The following is a 16,367-nucleotide window of genomic DNA, read 5'->3' as shown; positions in this document are numbered from 1 at the left end:
CCCCTCTTTAGTGGACCAGCTGAACCGTACCAGTCCCCTCTTTAGTGGACCAGCTGAACCGTACCAGTGCCCTCTTTAGTGGACCTGCTGAACCGTACCAGCACCCTCTAGAAGTCCTGGCCAGCGTACGGGAGGGGAAACAGCCACCGCTGATGATGAATCAAACAGGAGAGGTGTCTTTTCAGAACATCGTTTGCAAATTTTCCAGTCAGCTTTGGTAGATGAAGAGACAGTTCCTCCCCTCACAGGAGACCATAACGTAGAGACAATCCAATTAAACACCAAGGTGCACATTATGAAGAACGATGTGGCACTTTCCTTCAAAGGCTTCATGTGCGTACAGCCATCACTGAGCTGGCCTTTAATTCACATGCTGCTGCTCCTTCCTGACTGATTTTAGCCTTTATCTGTGGTTTGCAGAAATCACATTCATTTGTCTTTTATCGATGATAACGAAAGCATCACATCACAGTGTGGAGGAGGTGAAAGAGACCAGTGTGTTTATTAGCTTTCCTATTAGCTTGTTACCATGGAAGGAACCAACTATTCAGGTCTAGTGATGGAGGGTTAGGTGATGGTGCATCTGCTCAGTGTTGGTGCAACAAGTTTATTTAACTCAGTGGCGAATATAAATCAATGTGTTTGCTGAAACCAACATAATAAATGACATTATTGACAATAAAGTAAATGATTTCATAAAGTTTCTGTAAGTGTTCGATTTAACCCTTTCAGCCCAGAACCCAGAAGAGTTTACCAGGAATGTCATGTTTAAAAGATGACCAGAGTTACACCATTTATCAGAGCCAGGAGCTGTTAAAACACGGAGAACCATCAAAGTTTCACCTTTCTCTCAGTCCATTAACCGATCATGTGGGACTTTTACTTCTGTCTTTAACCAATTCTGAGGTTAACATCGTGATATTTAATGAAAAATCAACCAGTAACCAAAACCAAGCTGCTGTCTGCCCAGCTAGCGTCTCCTTGATGAAGCTCTTTTAATGTCTTTATTGAACAGACAGGTCTGGACTCTTTGGCTAAACATGCACAGTAGTTACTGTGTTTTTGGGAAACTGAAGCACAGCCATGTTTTCTCTCTTTTCTAGCTCAACAACAGTAAGCTGGCGTGGCAGGCAAGTCCACCGTATATGCGTACATGTTCTGTGATACATGGCCGCATATACTCACATGTTCAGTTCACTACTTGTGGACATGAAATAAGACATTGCTTCGAAATCTTCTTTTTTTTTCCAAAATTGAGGCACCCAAAGACGTACAAACTTTCTATGCGTGTTGTCTTTTTACTGCGACTCCTAGTTTGAGGAGAGCGAGGAAGAAGAGGAAGTAGGGGAGGAAGGGGAGAATAGAGAGGCGGAGGTTTGTTCCAAGTGGCTTCAGCGTCATTCATTTTCAAGTCATTGTGGCGTTTCCCCGTTCTAATAAGTCCCAGCACCATAACCGGTCACAATCAGTCCTTCAACACGACACCCTCCTGATCATCACGGTGGACTTCAGTGTTTCCTTCTGACCATCGCTACGGAGATTTCCACCTTAACTCTTCACCTCCTTTCAGTGGCTTTTCCTGCCCTTCCTCAAAACGCTCTCACATCCCCCTTGAATGATTATATCTGTGTTCTTTGTTGTACTTTTTTCTTTAATTTGTGTTTTCTTTGTAATTGTTCCCTCCTTGGCGACAGCCTGACACGGAGAAGGTGGGTGCCACCTCTACACATGTTCAAGTTGGAAAAACTGCAGCATTTCTGATTTACTTTTAATTGGCTTACAGAGAAACCTGGTGTTGGAACGTTCTCTAGATTCATGTTTCTTTTAATAACAAACAGGCTATTGTCCAAATGTATTCATTTTTTTTATTTATCTCTTTAAACAATCCTTCCCATCACAATAAAGATGGATGCACCAGTAGAAAAGGTAGGCACCTGTTCAACCTGCTGCCATCGCCCTCCACCATTGTAGTTTCCCAATTAATAGGAATAAAAATCCTAAATGCTAAATAACAGTTCTCCTATCTCACCTCCACCTGTCTGTGCTGGCCCAGACTGAAATGGCATTTGAAGATAAAAAGGTGAGTCTTTGTGCATATTAATCCTCCCCGTGCGCACAAATAAGCAGAGAAACACATACAGCGCTTTCAGAACAGAACTCGGTCCATTCCCAGCTGCCTTTTGTTCTCCCCGAAGCCCTCCCTCTGTGCCGTGTAGCAAACACTCCCCAGGTTCTCCCCTCTAATGGTGCTACATGGCCCTGACAAGGCATGAATCAAAAGGCCATTGGATCATTGAGTTAATGAGCCGCACCGCCGTCTCATCCATATGCGCTCCCCTGCAGGCAGTGCTTATTTAGATGATGCCTCCGTATACCTGAGGTACACTGGAGGTGATCTTCGTTCCCTCCTCACCATGTGCTTGTCTCCTTGTACCACACACATCTCCTGCAATACTGAACTTTTTTTTCCCCCCCGATGTGCTGTCTTTGAAAGTTGGAGACTGCTGGGAAGAAGGTGGGTTCGCTCAGATGTATGTGTGCAAGTTCCATCATTTTGTGTCTAATGGACGTTTGTGGGCTGCAGCAGCGTATCATTACAGGACCAGCTGATTCATCCCTTTGGTAGTCCTCAAAGCACGACACGCTTGTGGGCTGATGTGCTCCTTTTTTTCCTCGTAATGACCTGATGTAGCGCTTGTTAAAATCTTAGTGCCATTTGTAGCTTCTGGCGTCTTTGCTGTGAAGTGCAGCTTTCAGAGCTTCAGAGGTAATTTGAGGTATTTTGACCAAAAGCTGCAAATAAGATACGAAACCTTTCTGTGAGCTGCTGTTAAAGGACTCCAGCTTCTCCATTTAGAGCAGAATGCTGGCAGATACACTGGAGAGTTCTTTTTCCAAAGTTTGTAAAACCTTCTTCAAACTCATTTCTGGACTCTGCTGCGGTTTATGCAACACATGGCCTCGGTCCGACTCACACTGAACCCGTTCTGGATATCCGTCTTGTCTTCTTTGGAACAGATGGACTCGGAGGCCAGTGACTTACTGAATGACCTGCAAGTGAAGCTGAACAACGTGCTGGACGAGCTCACCATTACATTCGGGACCAGGTACCCGTCCACAACAGATAAGAGACGCCTTGATTCGTCCCACAGCGGGCTACGTTTGCAAGAGAGTTAATTATAGAATTCATTCTGCAACCTCTCGTTCGGTTTCTGTTCATTGATCATTTTCTTCCACTCTAGTTTCCAGAGCCGCATCAACGACTGCATGCGACAGATGGCGTCGCTGCTGTACCAGATCAAGGGGCCGCTCAACGCCAACACCAAGGCTCAGGTGGACGGCGACTCTGACAACATGCTGCGGCCGCTCATGGACTTCCTGGATGGAAAGTGAGTGGATCTATTAAAGACTGTGTTTTCTCCACACATTGCAGTCTCTTCAAGTAAAACACAGGCTGTTTTGTGGTCTTTAATAATTGAAAGAAATAAACATGGACTAATTATCTGAGGCGTGTTTAGAGCATTTCTCCCACGTCACTCGGATGTGTTTTGGCTCTCGACTGTCGTAAACTTGAATTCATGTTGCTTAGACGTTGTGAGCTTTTCTTTCCTGTGTCCTGAATTTGATCTTGCAGAATAAAATCCTGACTTCTTGTGGCTAATGTGTTCCACTGCATGTCTGCAGGCTCACGCTGTTTGCTACCGTTTGTGAGAAGACCGTGCTGAAGCGTGTGCTCAAGGAGCTGTGGAGGATTGTAATGAGCAACCTGGAGAAGACCATCGTGCTGCCACAGAGCAACGACACCTTTGTGAGTACCGCAGCGTTTCTTCATGCTTTTGACTTTTGTGACTTGTACGTACAAAAACGCGAGAGAGGTGGAGTAGCAGCTGTGAGTTCTCTGTTTCCTTCTCCAGGGAGCACAGTTATTCTCAGCTGCAAAAGAACTGGGTCAGCTCTCCAAACTCAAGGTACCACCACACTTCTGTACATTTCACATCATATTAAACGGCCTGCATTTGGGCTTCAGTGTTTGCAGCCTCTGAGGCGCCCACTGAGAGGGAGCAAATCTATTTTTATGAGTAACTGGTGTCTTTGCTCACTCCTGGGCTGTGCAGGATCACATGGCGGGGGAGGCTCGAAGCCTGTCCCCCAGGCAGTGTGCTGTCATGGACGTGGCACTGGACACGATCAAGGTCAGTTTATAGCACAGGTTTTGGTTTCATCAGGATGCAGAGCAGACGGGTCGGATTAGCTTCATCAACTATTCATCCATTAATGAAATGGGCAGGAAGGCTGTGTGAGCGGGTTGGACCATACGACTGCAGACGACAGAGCGCAACACGTGAGGGTATTTAGGGTAATTTAAAAACAACATCATCAAGCTGGCAGGAACATGGTTGAGAGGTTAGGGTATTTAGGGTTATGGTATTTAAGGTTAGGGTATTTAGGGATAGGGTATTTAGGGTATTTAGGGTTAGAGCACCGTGCTGTGACTGATTACGTGGTCATTTAAAGTCTAGTTCAGGCCCATTTTGATGCTGATTTTGTTTTCATCGTCCACTGTTCAGTTCACCTCAGTATCAAGAGCGTTTTTCTAAATCATCAGAACCTGCACAATATAAACCAGAGCAGCTTTTTGCTCTGAAATATTTCTTCATATTCTCAGATATCTGAGACCTCCACTTGTTCCTTCATGCTCTGATTCCCCCTCGGTTTCCTTTGCAGCAATACTTCCATGCAGGAGGAAACGGGCTGAAGAAGGCGTTTCTGGACAAGAGTCCGGAGCTGTCGTCACTGCGTCACGCGCTGTCCCTCTACACTCAGACCACGGACACCCTCATCAAGACATTTGTGACTTCACAGCATGCACAAGGTACTTCAGACAATCTGAGTCTCCGAGGTCCAGACAGGAAAGTCTTTTCCAAAGTGGACCAGCAGAGGGCGCTGTGCATGTATGACATGCAGTCCCTCTTTTAGTTCTGACACTGTGTTGTGAGTATTGAAAGTGTTTTTGATGCTGGAACGTGTTGACATATTATTGCTGTCTTCTCTTTATCTCCTGTGCTGCCTCTGTGCCAGTGCACAATGGAAAGGGTATTAGGTTAACTCCCAATGAAAAAGTACAGCCCAGCAGGGGTAGGTTTCATTCAAATCAATGTGCCCGCCTTCCTCCCCTCCCCACCCGCTCCCCCTGTGTATCGGTCAGTCCAGCATCTCCCCCCGTATCCCCTCTCGCTCTGACTCTGCATGATAAATCACAGGTTTTCCGTCTGTATGTGACCAAATGTAAGCTCGCTGCATGTGTCCGGCTTTGCTTTAAACTAGGCTCAGGCGTGGACAATCCCATCGGCGAGGTGTCCCTTCACATCGAGCTGCACACTCATCCCTCCAGTGGAGAGCGGAAAGTTACTGTGAGAGGTCAGTTTGACTTTTAATAAACGGATGTTTTCTAGAAAGGTGACGTTCGAGGCAATGCTGGCTCATCGGGCTCAACACCTTGTCTGTCCTGTAACAGTTGTGGTGGCCCGCGATTTGAAATGGCAGACGTCCGGTATGTTCCGGCCCTTCGTGGAGATCACCATGATCGGGCCGCACCTCGCTGACAAGAAACGCAAATTCCAGACCAAGTCCAAGAACAACAGCTGGTCTCCCAAGTTCAACGAAACCTTCCACTTGTGAGTGCAGCAAAGTGCTTCTGTAAATCTGCAGTTAGTGAACAAAGAAAAAAGCAACTGTTGGTTTTTGGTTCGTCAGTGCTGACCACGCTAACATGTCTACTTCCAGTTTCCTTTCTGTTGTCTGTGATCATGTTTGCTGTGTCGTCGTTTCTCACGCTTCAAATATGTTATTGGTCTTTCCTGATGACCAATAATGGTGATCGATATCGGCCCTGAACAAACCATATCACTGGACTCCACAGGAGAGGTGGACCTTCAGTTTGTAGTCACACATCGGTAGCAGTGAAGCTGCTGTGCTGGTTTGCAGTTTAGCACACTTTAGGTAGTTGTAGTTCTGTTGTCCTTTATAACTGCTCTGTTCAGGTAAATGGGTGCACATGGAAGACAGAGGGCGTCTTTCAAACATCAGTTCTAGCTTCCTGCAGCTTTGGGCTGACTGACCTCCTGTTGTGTTGCCGGATAACTGACAGCATTCAACTCTCTGCTCCACAGCATCCTGGGCTCCGTCAACGGCTTCGAGTGCTACGAGCTGCAGACCTGCGTCAAAGACTACTGCTTCGGCCGCGCTGACCGAGTGGTGGGTTTGGCCGTGATGCAGCTGAAGGACGTCATGGAGACGGGCAACTGCGCCTGCTGGTGCCCGCTGGGCCAGCGCATACACATGGACGACAAGGGCCTGACGGTCATGCGGATCCTCTCCCAGCGCTCCAACGACGACGTGGCCAAGGAGTTCGTGAAGCTGAAGTCGGAGAGTCGCTCGGCGGAGGAAGGCAGATGAGGACTGAGGCTTTCTAATCAGTCGAATAAGAGAAAGCCTGTGTGTGTTCAAAGGCAGGGATTATTCCAGAACAGGCCCGTGCCGACTCCTTCTTCGACCTTTGATGTGTCTTAGCTGCTGTTGACCATTTGGTGGCGCTCTGCCGAGCTCGCCGACACGCCGTCACGTCCTCCAACACTCAGATCACCCAGTGAGCTGCTGCACAGCACGGAGCCCCTGAAGCTGTCTCACCGGCTGGACCACCTAACCTCCTCGTCACCCCGTTCCTCATCAGCTGGAGGCACAGCGAGCACGCCAGAGCCTGGAGGGAGCAGAGGATGCCAGGCGCCCCCCACCTCACCTCCCTGGTGTTGTTGTGCAATAGCCCCCACCCCCCTCAAACCGCGGCCAACGCTTCATGCCTTACACTCCGCAAACCGTGAACGTGTGAAGTCACCCCGTCCTGTTCTGTAGCTGTGACGGTTTGAGTAAACGTGAAAATACCGTGCGGTCGATCTCACCAAGGAGTCTTCTGAATGAAGTTAATCATGTTCAGCTGGTTTTTCTACTGGCAGCAGCCCTTGATTTTACCTGTTCATGTAAAAGGGTCGATGAGTTAAACGTGTGCCTTGCCATGTTGACTTCCTCTCATGTTTGTCCAGAAAAGATGAAGTTAAGGTTTATTCATCACAGAGCATGGCGTGTCCCGGTCAGCGACATCCACAGCTCTCGGCTCGTGTGTGGTCATGATGGTGAAGCCATTTTATTTATTTTTTTATACACTAATACGTATTTATTTTTGGTCTGTTTTTGCTTTATAAATCCTGTGATTTAAAGATGTTTACTGCTGGAAACGAGCATCTTCGCCGGATCGGTGCGTCTGAGAGTTTGCACACGTCTGAATGAGAGCTGCCCTGAAGTGTTCCGGCGTCTTCACTCGACGAGACGCCGAGTCAGACCAGAGACCACCGAGGGTTTCAATAGAATCCATCTCAGAGTTGGCAGCCTGTGTCCTTGACTTGCAAAAGAGATAACTGACTTGCAGAATTGTTGATCTATAGTGAAAAAGAAGTCTTACATGTTGAACATTCAGGTGACATCTCTTTCTTCCAAAACAATAAATATCTGAACATTTGGACGAGAGCTGTGAGGAGGCTGAAGTGTTTCTGGTTTACATACATCTTCCTGCTCTGTTGTCTTCTGCTCTTTGTATGTGTGGCCTTACTTTGTGAAACAACGAATGAAATATCTTTTTTATTTATTTTTTATCCTTGTGTTGGCTCCCAGTAATAATGACTGACTGTCCATGATGATGTCAGTAAGTTTCCCAAGTGATGCTCCTTATCGTTTCTACTTCTGATGACATGATGTCGTATTGGTGGATTCTTCTTTTGTTGTATTTATTGTTCTGCTTTTTAAATGTCTCCCTGAACTGTCTTTACTGGCTCTGGATGATGTCTGAGGAGCACCGTAACGCTGCACGTCGCTCAGTCTGTTCTTAGCAGAAGGTAAATATTGATGGAGGACGGATGTGGGTCTGATATGAAGCGTCAGCGTGAAGAAGCCACTAAAACCAGACTCGTCTCTGTTACATGTATGAACCCTGTGAATAGCCGGTTGTTTGATGAGGGCACACGTTTCATAGCCGTCCTGTACGATACACATTCCTTGTGCCAAGTGTTCACGTTTGAGCTTTTTTTATTGTTGTTATTACATATTTTCTACATTTGTTGACCCTTGCATTATCACTGAACCACTGCAATAGTTAACAGTATATCACGGTATCTGCATTCTTTGTGCTGTTTTCTTTGTATTGTTGCTGTCACCATGGAAACATTCCTGCTCACCAGTTTTATATAAAGTATTTGAGACGTAACTGTGCCGACCTGCTTTTATTTCACTAGACCAGTGTCTCTCAGTTGAAGTCAAGCGCGTGATTAATCCGATTGATCAGCGGGATCGGATCCATTAGTAATGAAACCACATCTGCTGTCTTCGGTTTCAGGGTCCAATAGTTTTAGATTCACGCCTGGTGTTTGACACAAACCACTGTCTTTTTCTTTTTCTTTCTTTTTAGATGAGCACCAACTTATTTACTCATCTTATTTCCTTTTTTTAACCATGAGACAACGGAGTCTAAACATGTTCTGACATTTCTCCTGTTGATGCATAATTAGCGCCTCAACCTAGGCTTTGAATGGAGTATCTGTCGGTGCACAAAATGACTGCACGGCTTCATGCAGCTTTTATTAAAGGCCTGTTTCCCCCTAAAATATGGAACAAAGGAAATAACTATAAAAAAGAAAAAAATGTCGTGTTTAAATGAAAGCGTTCAATAGAAATTGATTCTGAAAAATCAGACTTTAGTAAAAGAGTTTCAGTTTTGTGCTTTGAATAAAGAACGGCTGCTTTAGTTGTCTTTATGTTTTTAACCTTCTTTTCTATCTTCTTTCATATCAGACCACCGTAATAACACTACACAAGAAAAACTGTTTTAAAATTAAAGCCTGAAAAAGAGCAGAAAATTGAAAATACATTAAAAATAAAAGAGAGCGAGGAAATGTGAACTCTTAGTTTTATTTCATTAAAAAGTATTTTAGCAGCTACAACTTCTGCTGCTGATTTATTCTGTTTTTTATTTGACTGATTTTAGAGTCAACGCTTATCAAACCAAAACCAAGATCCTGACGCGCTGACAAACTTTCTGATAAGTTTGAAATGAGACTTTTCTCCTGCTGTTTGTCTCAGTGGTGACGTCCTGCAGCTCCACTCAGATGATTCATTTGCATCACGGAACGCTCTTTATTGCTTTAGTTGTCCTGTTGGGAGGATGTTTTGCGCGGTGCGCTTCATGCCTGTGTTTGCTCACACACATGAACACAATAAGTAATTTAGTGAGCGGTTCACGCCGAGGTCGCCTGGACGACACGGCGGCGCTTTGTGCTCCAGCTCAGGTATTAAATTCCATTTTCTGAGAGCACCTGGATGCTCACATCAGTCCGGAGGCCACATTATTCTGTCATAACTCAGGAGGTCTTCTAACAACCCACATTATCCTCTTTGACGTTTGAAAGAGACAAAACGTGAGCTGAATTCGAGGAATGGATGAAGGTGAGAGGATACCTGGCCGCTGGGAGCATGCGCGCCCATCGCAGGGTGTGTTACATACCTGACTGCCCAGATCACGGCCTGACGCCGGCTCTGATTGGCTGCAGTCCCTCACCTTTATAGTCGTTTTACTGCCCTCCACTCCTGCACACACTCACCATCCAGGTCCAAAGATCGCTGCACACTGTTTGCTCAAGGCCTGAGCTGCTGGGAGCTGTTGGGGGATCCCAGCTCTTCCCTGCGTGAACCTGAAACCTCCAGCGTCCGTCACCACTCCAGCGCTTCACCTGTCGTCCATGCTGTCTGTCATCCGGTTGGAGGCCCCGGTCCAAACCCCTTCCCCTGCCCGGGACTAGATCGGTTCCACGCAGAGCACAGACGAGGGGCCTGGACTCACTTTATCTGAGGCGGAAGCAAGAGGAGGCTGAAGCTTGCAGCATTTCCCGTCTCTCTTTCTTTTGTCTGTGTGTGCAGGACTTGGAGGACACCAGAAATCAGATTCCAGTTTGAGGTACGTGGCTGATTTTCCTTCCCTTTCAGACACTATTTCTGTGGATCAAGTTCAAAAGCAGCTCACACTTGGAACCTTTGAAATTAGACGTGGATTTCAGGCCTTGTGACTTCGGACTGGCAGCTCAGACTGATTCCAGTGTTGTGTCCGGTGGAGGCCTTTAGTGCTTTGTGTTTTCCTCTGAGCGTCTCCAGGGTGGTGGGAGCAGCATTATCATGTGTTTATTACCATTTATTTCACTGTGGACGTGTCTTTTTCTCTGTTCTACTTCAGAAAACTTTTCCTACGAAGATGCAGGAAAAAAAACAAACCAACATAAATCCTTGTTTTATTTTCTGTCCTGGTGGCTGAAGACTGATAATAAATCTGATGAGGATCCATACGGTCTGGGTCCTATCTCCGTCTTATCTCCGTCTTATCTCCGTCTTCATCTGCGCGGTTGTAGCTTCTCTGTCTTAGAGTTTACTCTGGTACCAAGGGTTGAGAAGGGAGCGGCCACATGGTTTTTACAGCTTCAGATAAACTCTGCAGGAGGCTATAAATGTTAAATATAAGCCTGATGCGTTCAGGGTGAACCAGGGCCACTGCTGCGGTTAATCTTGCTTTTACTGGACTGTGATAATGGGAATGATGCTGATTATTCAGAGATCTTGTATCCCGATCATGACAGAAGGCTTTTTTTTTTTGCCTCGACCTCTTTTGTGCAGCAAAGCATCAAGATGAAGAGCTTTTGGTGCCGTTTTTTGTGTTTAGCTTAATTGTGGCAGAATTATGGAAGCAAATAATTAACTGCAGCCTTAAATTCACACGATAAAATCTTAATGAAGTCACTGATTGAGTTGAGCTGTTGTTCTTTGTTTGGTTTCTTTCTGTCCGTCCTTTTCTCATCTAAATCTCACTTCTGTGCCTTCTGTTCCCAATGTAGTCATGAGTCTGCACAGACAGAACCTCCCATACATGAGTCGGTTCCTTCAGGCTTTAGTGGGTTAGGCTTTAGTTCCCCTTTCAGCTGCTACCTTTTTACAGACCAACTATGGAGAAATCACTCTCTGCCTTCCTAACTCACCACAAATGCACTTTCTCAGGTGTGAAATATGGAGAAACTGAGCTAAAGATGGAATCAGTCGTGACGTACGTTCGCCGGTTGCTCGGACGAGAGAAAAAGAAAGGTGAGAGCTGCGTTTCTTCTTCTTTCTCGTGGTGCTGCTACCAGCTGCTCCTTCAGCGTTTTAAGTTGATTTTCCTACAATCTGTCTCCTGTTGGTTCCTCTCAGAGGAGGAGCGACACCTGCGCGCCAACGACAGAACTTTCAACGGGTCCTTCAGATACACCGTAAGCAGCTCCTCGGTCACCACGCTCACGGCCTTTTAGTTCGATGAGCCCTTTGAATACTGAATGACTTCTCTCTCCTCTGCTTCAGAACAACGCCATCAAGACCTCCAAATACAACATCATAACCTTCCTGCCACTCAACCTGTTCGAGCAGTTCACCAGGCTCGCCAACGCCTACTTCCTCTTCCTGTTTTGCCTTCAGGTAGACGTTTGTCTCTGTGTGTGTGGCAGCGTGAGTTGTAGGGCTGCTGTGGTTTAGGTTGTCATGTGATTTAAAGGCCTATGAGTGTAGTAAATGCTTTTTGTTATATAGTGAATTATCCAACAGATGATGGTGTGTTTGTGTGTCGACAGCTGATCCCTCGAGTCTCCTCTCTGTCCTGGTTCACCACCGCCGTCCCTCTGATTCTGGTGCTGTCCATAACAGGTGTCAAAGACGCCAGCGATGACATAGTGAGCCGGCTTTCTAAAGACAGAAAACATCTCTAACTGTCATGGAACAAAATCAACATCTAAGCAAATCTTCTATTTTTTTTCCTGTGAACTGAGCAGAAGAGGCACAGAAGCGACAAACAAGTGAACAACCGTAAGGTGGACGTCCTGGTGGATGGGCAGTGAGTCACTCAGCACATCACAGAAGGCCGCGCTTGCTTTAAATTGTACAGTTCTTCTGATCTCATTCTTGTTCTGACAGACTGAAAAAAGAAAAATGGAGGAACGTGCAGGTTGGGGACATCATCAAACTGGAGAACAATCAGTTTGTCACAGTAAGTGCAGAGATGCTACGCAGAGTGTCGAGCTCGTCAGTTCTGCCTTGTGCTTAACCTAACCCAAACCCTCCCATCTCCCAGGCCGACCTCCTGTTGCTGTCCAGCAGCGAGCCTCTCAATCTGGTCTACGTGGAAACAGCTGAATTAGACGGGTGAGTGTGCACGTGGCTGACGGCTGCTGTCTCTCACTGTCTTGGATTTCCCTTCAGTCGCATCCTTCTCATGTCCTCTCGTCTCCCCAGAGAAACCAACCTGAAGGTGAAACAGGCCCTGACTGTAACCGGAGAGATGGGCAACTCCACCGAAGTGCTGGGCGCTTTCAAAGGTGAGAACATGAGCCCAGACAACATTTAGCCCGTTCAGAAGTGAAGTCAGGTCCCTTCAGCAGGACCGCTGTGGGCAAGAAGAACCCAGATCCTGGAACAGCACAGACATCAACGGGAACAGAAACATGTCATTCCAGTTACAGTCGGCAGTTTGCTTCTGGGATTTAGAGCACTGCCGAATGTCAGAACAATGGTTATTAATCTGATTATTAATGGAGGGACTAACACCTAATTAGCTGTGTGAACTACGAGGCAGGAGCTGGACAGCTGACCCTAACATATTATCAGTCTGTATAACAGGAGTGAAGACATATGCACCACTTCATCTTTAGTATATATGTTCAAAAAACAGAAAATATCTGTCAAATAATAAGAATTTTAGATTATTTAAGTATCGTAATAAATGTGTTCTTTTACCACAGAATGCTATAAACGCACAAAGTAGCAAAAGTTTTTCATGTCTGAGCACCTTTTTAACACATTAATTAATATGCCTTCAATTTGACTGGATTCCATCTGATTCAATGAAATGTGGAACATCTGGAACATCTGGAACATCTGGAACATCAGCCAGTCCTTTTAACCACTGTCAAAAAAAATAAAAAATTACTTTTTGCAGTGCAGCGCCTGATGTGTTTACTTGTTTACTTGTTGACCGTAGCCCTGACTTGTTTACTTGTTGACCGTAGCCCTGACTTGTTTACTTGTTTACCTTAACCCTGACTTGTTTGCTTATTACTACTTTTCGCTGACTTGTTGACACTCTCCAGGCGAGGTGAGATGTGAGCCTCCCAACAACCGGCTGGACAAGTTCAAGGGGGCGCTGACGGTGGACAAGCAGGTGTACTCCCTGGACAACGACAAGGTGCTGCTCAGAGGCTGCACCCTGAGGAACACCGAGTGGTGCTTCGGCCTGGTCATCTTTGGAGGTAAACTGTGAGCTGCTGACGGAGGTGCAGGTGTCCGCTGTGGTTGGATGAAGGTTGGTCTGACACCCCAGCTTTAGCGTTAGGAATTGTCCAGAGAGGATTCTGCAAAGCTCTAGTGATGTTTTCAGAGAGAAGTTTTCTTTTAGTTTCCAAAATGTTCTTCTTAAAGGAAGGACAAAGTTCTCTGAAGACTTCCTTTGTTTTCCTATTATGTATTTTCTAGAAGAACTTTCTGGAATATTGCAGGAGAAATAGCCCGCCCTGCCGTCCTATTGAAGACAGTCTGTCTTCTTAAAACATTTTCTGAATGTTTGTGTGAGAACGTTCTTCTTTTGTTGTCATGGAAAGAATCTGACAACGTCCTCCAGACATCCTCTGAATGTTAAAACGCTCGCTCTTCGTTCACTTTTAGCTTCATCAGGACGTTATTTAAACTGATTAATGTCCTTAAAATGTTCTTTGGACATTGGAACAAAATGTTTCCTTTCAAACATTGTTAGAACTTGTAGGTAACGTTAGCCGATGCTGGGAACAAGTTGTAGATACAGTTCAGAGGATGCAGGTCCAGCAGTCATGTCTGTGAGGAGCCTGCAGGGGGCGCTGGACATTCACATGACTGACCTGTAGCAGTGGCAATAGAAACAGTGCACATGAACAGGTGGCTGCTAATAAAGACGTGTGAAGGGCTGATGCCCGTAGACCCAGTCGCTCTGCTGCAAATGCTAAGATCTGAGCCGCCGCCGGGCAAATGATGGACCGGCATCCAGTTAACGTCCAGTAACTGAGAGGAGCTTTGAATATGAAAGCTTCATGTCCACCTCCCAGCTGACAGGAAAACATGAGCTCAATGCACAGCTTTATGAGTTTAAATGCAAAATATTCACACAAAACCCGTCTGAAGCAGAGCGACCAGCTCCTACGAGCAATGGTGGAAGGTAACTAAGTACATTTACTCAAGTACTTGTGTACAAATTGGATGTACTTGAGTATTTCTATTTTATGCAACTTTGTCGCGCCGCTCCGCTTCACTTCAGAGGGAAATGTTGTACTTTCTCCTCCACTACATCTGTCTACATACATCCATGTACAGTATATTTAATCATTTCTAATCTATATAATCATTTATAATATCTATAATCATTTATAATATATATAATCATTTATAGTATATATAATCATTTATAATATATATAATCATTTATAGTATATATAATCATTTATAGTATATATAATCCTATACGACACACAGTTAAAGGCAAACGCAGCACTCTCTAACACTCTGGCTGATACTACTTTCATTTCAGTCGGACTTTTCCCTGCAGGACTTTTACTCATAGTCCAGTGCTTCTACGTTGCTGTCTTGGTACTTGTACTTAAGGAGAGCCTCTGACAGCTTCTTCCACTACTGTTAACTAGCAATACCCGCTAGTACGCCTCCCAGAGATGCTGAAAGTTCATCTCCATGCATGTGAACCCTCTCCAGGTCCCGACACCAAACTGATGCAGAACAGCGGGAAGACAAAATTCAAACGCACGAGCATCGACCACCTGATGAATATCCTGGTGCTGTGTGTGAGTTTCTGCAAACACAAGTACACAAAACTACACGGGCACATTTCAGCTGGAGGGGAAAAGCATGTTTAGATGTGTTGGACAATTAACTCACTTCAATGAATGAATGAATCTTCAAAACACTGGAGATAAGAAGCAAAGTTCATCCTGTATATAATTTGCTATAAATAAAGAGTTCATTTTGCAGAAACAAATCCATTCATGTAGATGTTCAGACAGCTTGTGTTTTTGTTGTTTGCTTGAGATGAAATCAGTCAAACTGAAGCTGAGTGGATCTGACTCAGTAGAAATGACAGAAACAGAGAGAAGTGAAGTTTGTCTCAGGCAGACGATGGAAACGTGGGTTTGTGAAGGTTGGTGGAGATGGAGGTTTGTGTTTCTGCAAATGAGCTCTTCATATATGTACGTATATATATTTTGGATCAATATTCATGCATGTAGCCTTGTTTGTCCTAAAATAAGTGAAACTAGTAAAAACAAATCCTATGTTTTCGCATCCAGCTTGTTCAGAGTAAATACAACCTTAACATCACTGAATTCACGTATAATATGTTTAAACTTCATAAATCCAGATTTTTCTGAGGCGGATTTGCTTTTCTCTGAATGATGAAGCTGTGTGGAATCTTCTTCTTTCAGATCTTCGGCTTCCTGGCGACTATGTGCGCCATTCTGACAGTCGGCAACGCAGTCTGGGAGGTGAAGGAGGGCTCCGTGTTCACCGTGTTCCTTCCTCGAGAAGACGACACGAGCGCTGGTCTCTCTTCCTTCCTCACCTTCTGGTCCTACGTCATCGTGCTCAACACGGTGGTGCCCATTTCCCTTTACGTCAGGTACTCATCAGCGGAGGAACATAAAGAAACCAGAAAACAAAACTAAAGCTACTGGTGCTGCTGTTCTGTTTGCTTCATGGTTCTACATCCGACTCTTTTGTGCTCAGCGTGGAATTCATCCGTCTCGGCAACAGCTTCTTCATCGACTGGGACAGGAAGATGTATTACCCGAAAAATGACACTCCTGCTCAGGCCAGAACCACCACACTTAATGAGGACTTGGGCCGAATTAAATACATCTTCAGCGACAAGACGGGCACCCTGACGCAGAACATCATGGTTTTCAACAGATGCTCCATCAACGGGAAAGCCTTCGGTGAGCAGCTTGGCTTCTGTAAAACAGGCAGAGTTGAATGGACGCACGAAGATGTGTTTGACTTCAAAGTGTTCTTCTCTTCCATTCAGGGGAGCTGTTTGACTTTTCTGGACAGAGGGTGGAGATAACAGAGGTGAGAAAGAACACTGACCCAGGGTTTGGTTTGAAATGATGTATTAAGGGCTGCAGGTGTCTCAGTGGTTAGCACCGTGGCCTCATAGCTAGAAGGTCGCCGGT

At 45.5% G+C, this 16,367-nt stretch overlaps 2 protein-coding genes across 2 annotated transcripts in view; both read left to right on the top strand.

Moving 5' to 3' along the window:
- LOC103364851 (protein unc-13 homolog B) overlaps nucleotides 1–6,832 on the top strand; it is a 64,808-nt gene extending 57,976 nt beyond the window's left edge. The window contains exons 31-40 of the mRNA XM_008292120.1: nucleotides 3,019–3,107; nucleotides 3,243–3,389; nucleotides 3,685–3,808; nucleotides 3,915–3,968; nucleotides 4,116–4,193; nucleotides 4,726–4,873; nucleotides 5,080–5,136; nucleotides 5,326–5,418; nucleotides 5,516–5,675; nucleotides 6,171–6,832. Of these exons, the coding sequence (XP_008290342.1) occupies nucleotides 3,019–3,107; nucleotides 3,243–3,389; nucleotides 3,685–3,808; nucleotides 3,915–3,968; nucleotides 4,116–4,193; nucleotides 4,726–4,873; nucleotides 5,080–5,136; nucleotides 5,326–5,418; nucleotides 5,516–5,675; nucleotides 6,171–6,456 (1,236 nt within the window). The 3' untranslated portion in view covers nucleotides 6,457–6,832. The remainder of the gene's footprint in view (nucleotides 1–3,018; nucleotides 3,108–3,242; nucleotides 3,390–3,684; nucleotides 3,809–3,914; nucleotides 3,969–4,115; nucleotides 4,194–4,725; nucleotides 4,874–5,079; nucleotides 5,137–5,325; nucleotides 5,419–5,515; nucleotides 5,676–6,170) is intronic.
- A 2,704-nt stretch (nucleotides 6,833–9,536) lies between these two features.
- Nucleotides 9,537–16,367, top strand: part of LOC103364854 (probable phospholipid-transporting ATPase ID) — a 13,491-nt gene continuing 6,660 nt past the window's right edge. Inside the window, exons 1-14 of the mRNA XM_008292125.1 lie at nucleotides 9,537–9,546; nucleotides 11,140–11,223; nucleotides 11,329–11,387; nucleotides 11,476–11,589; nucleotides 11,742–11,840; nucleotides 11,940–12,001; nucleotides 12,082–12,154; nucleotides 12,239–12,309; nucleotides 12,400–12,482; nucleotides 13,254–13,412; nucleotides 14,896–14,984; nucleotides 15,621–15,814; nucleotides 15,922–16,130; nucleotides 16,220–16,291. Of these exons, the coding sequence (XP_008290347.1) occupies nucleotides 9,537–9,546; nucleotides 11,140–11,223; nucleotides 11,329–11,387; nucleotides 11,476–11,589; nucleotides 11,742–11,840; nucleotides 11,940–12,001; nucleotides 12,082–12,154; nucleotides 12,239–12,309; nucleotides 12,400–12,482; nucleotides 13,254–13,412; nucleotides 14,896–14,984; nucleotides 15,621–15,814; nucleotides 15,922–16,130; nucleotides 16,220–16,291 (1,378 nt within the window). The remainder of the gene's footprint in view (nucleotides 9,547–11,139; nucleotides 11,224–11,328; nucleotides 11,388–11,475; nucleotides 11,590–11,741; nucleotides 11,841–11,939; nucleotides 12,002–12,081; nucleotides 12,155–12,238; nucleotides 12,310–12,399; nucleotides 12,483–13,253; nucleotides 13,413–14,895; nucleotides 14,985–15,620; nucleotides 15,815–15,921; nucleotides 16,131–16,219; nucleotides 16,292–16,367) is intronic.

The sequence above is a fragment of the Stegastes partitus genome, unplaced genomic scaffold (genome assembly GCF_000690725.1).
Source record: "Stegastes partitus isolate 25-593 unplaced genomic scaffold, Stegastes_partitus-1.0.2 Scaffold786, whole genome shotgun sequence".
Classification (NCBI taxonomy): domain Eukaryota; kingdom Metazoa; phylum Chordata; class Actinopteri; family Pomacentridae; genus Stegastes; species Stegastes partitus.
Note: the sequence above shows the minus strand (reverse complement) of the source record. Positions and strands in the feature narration are given on the sequence as shown.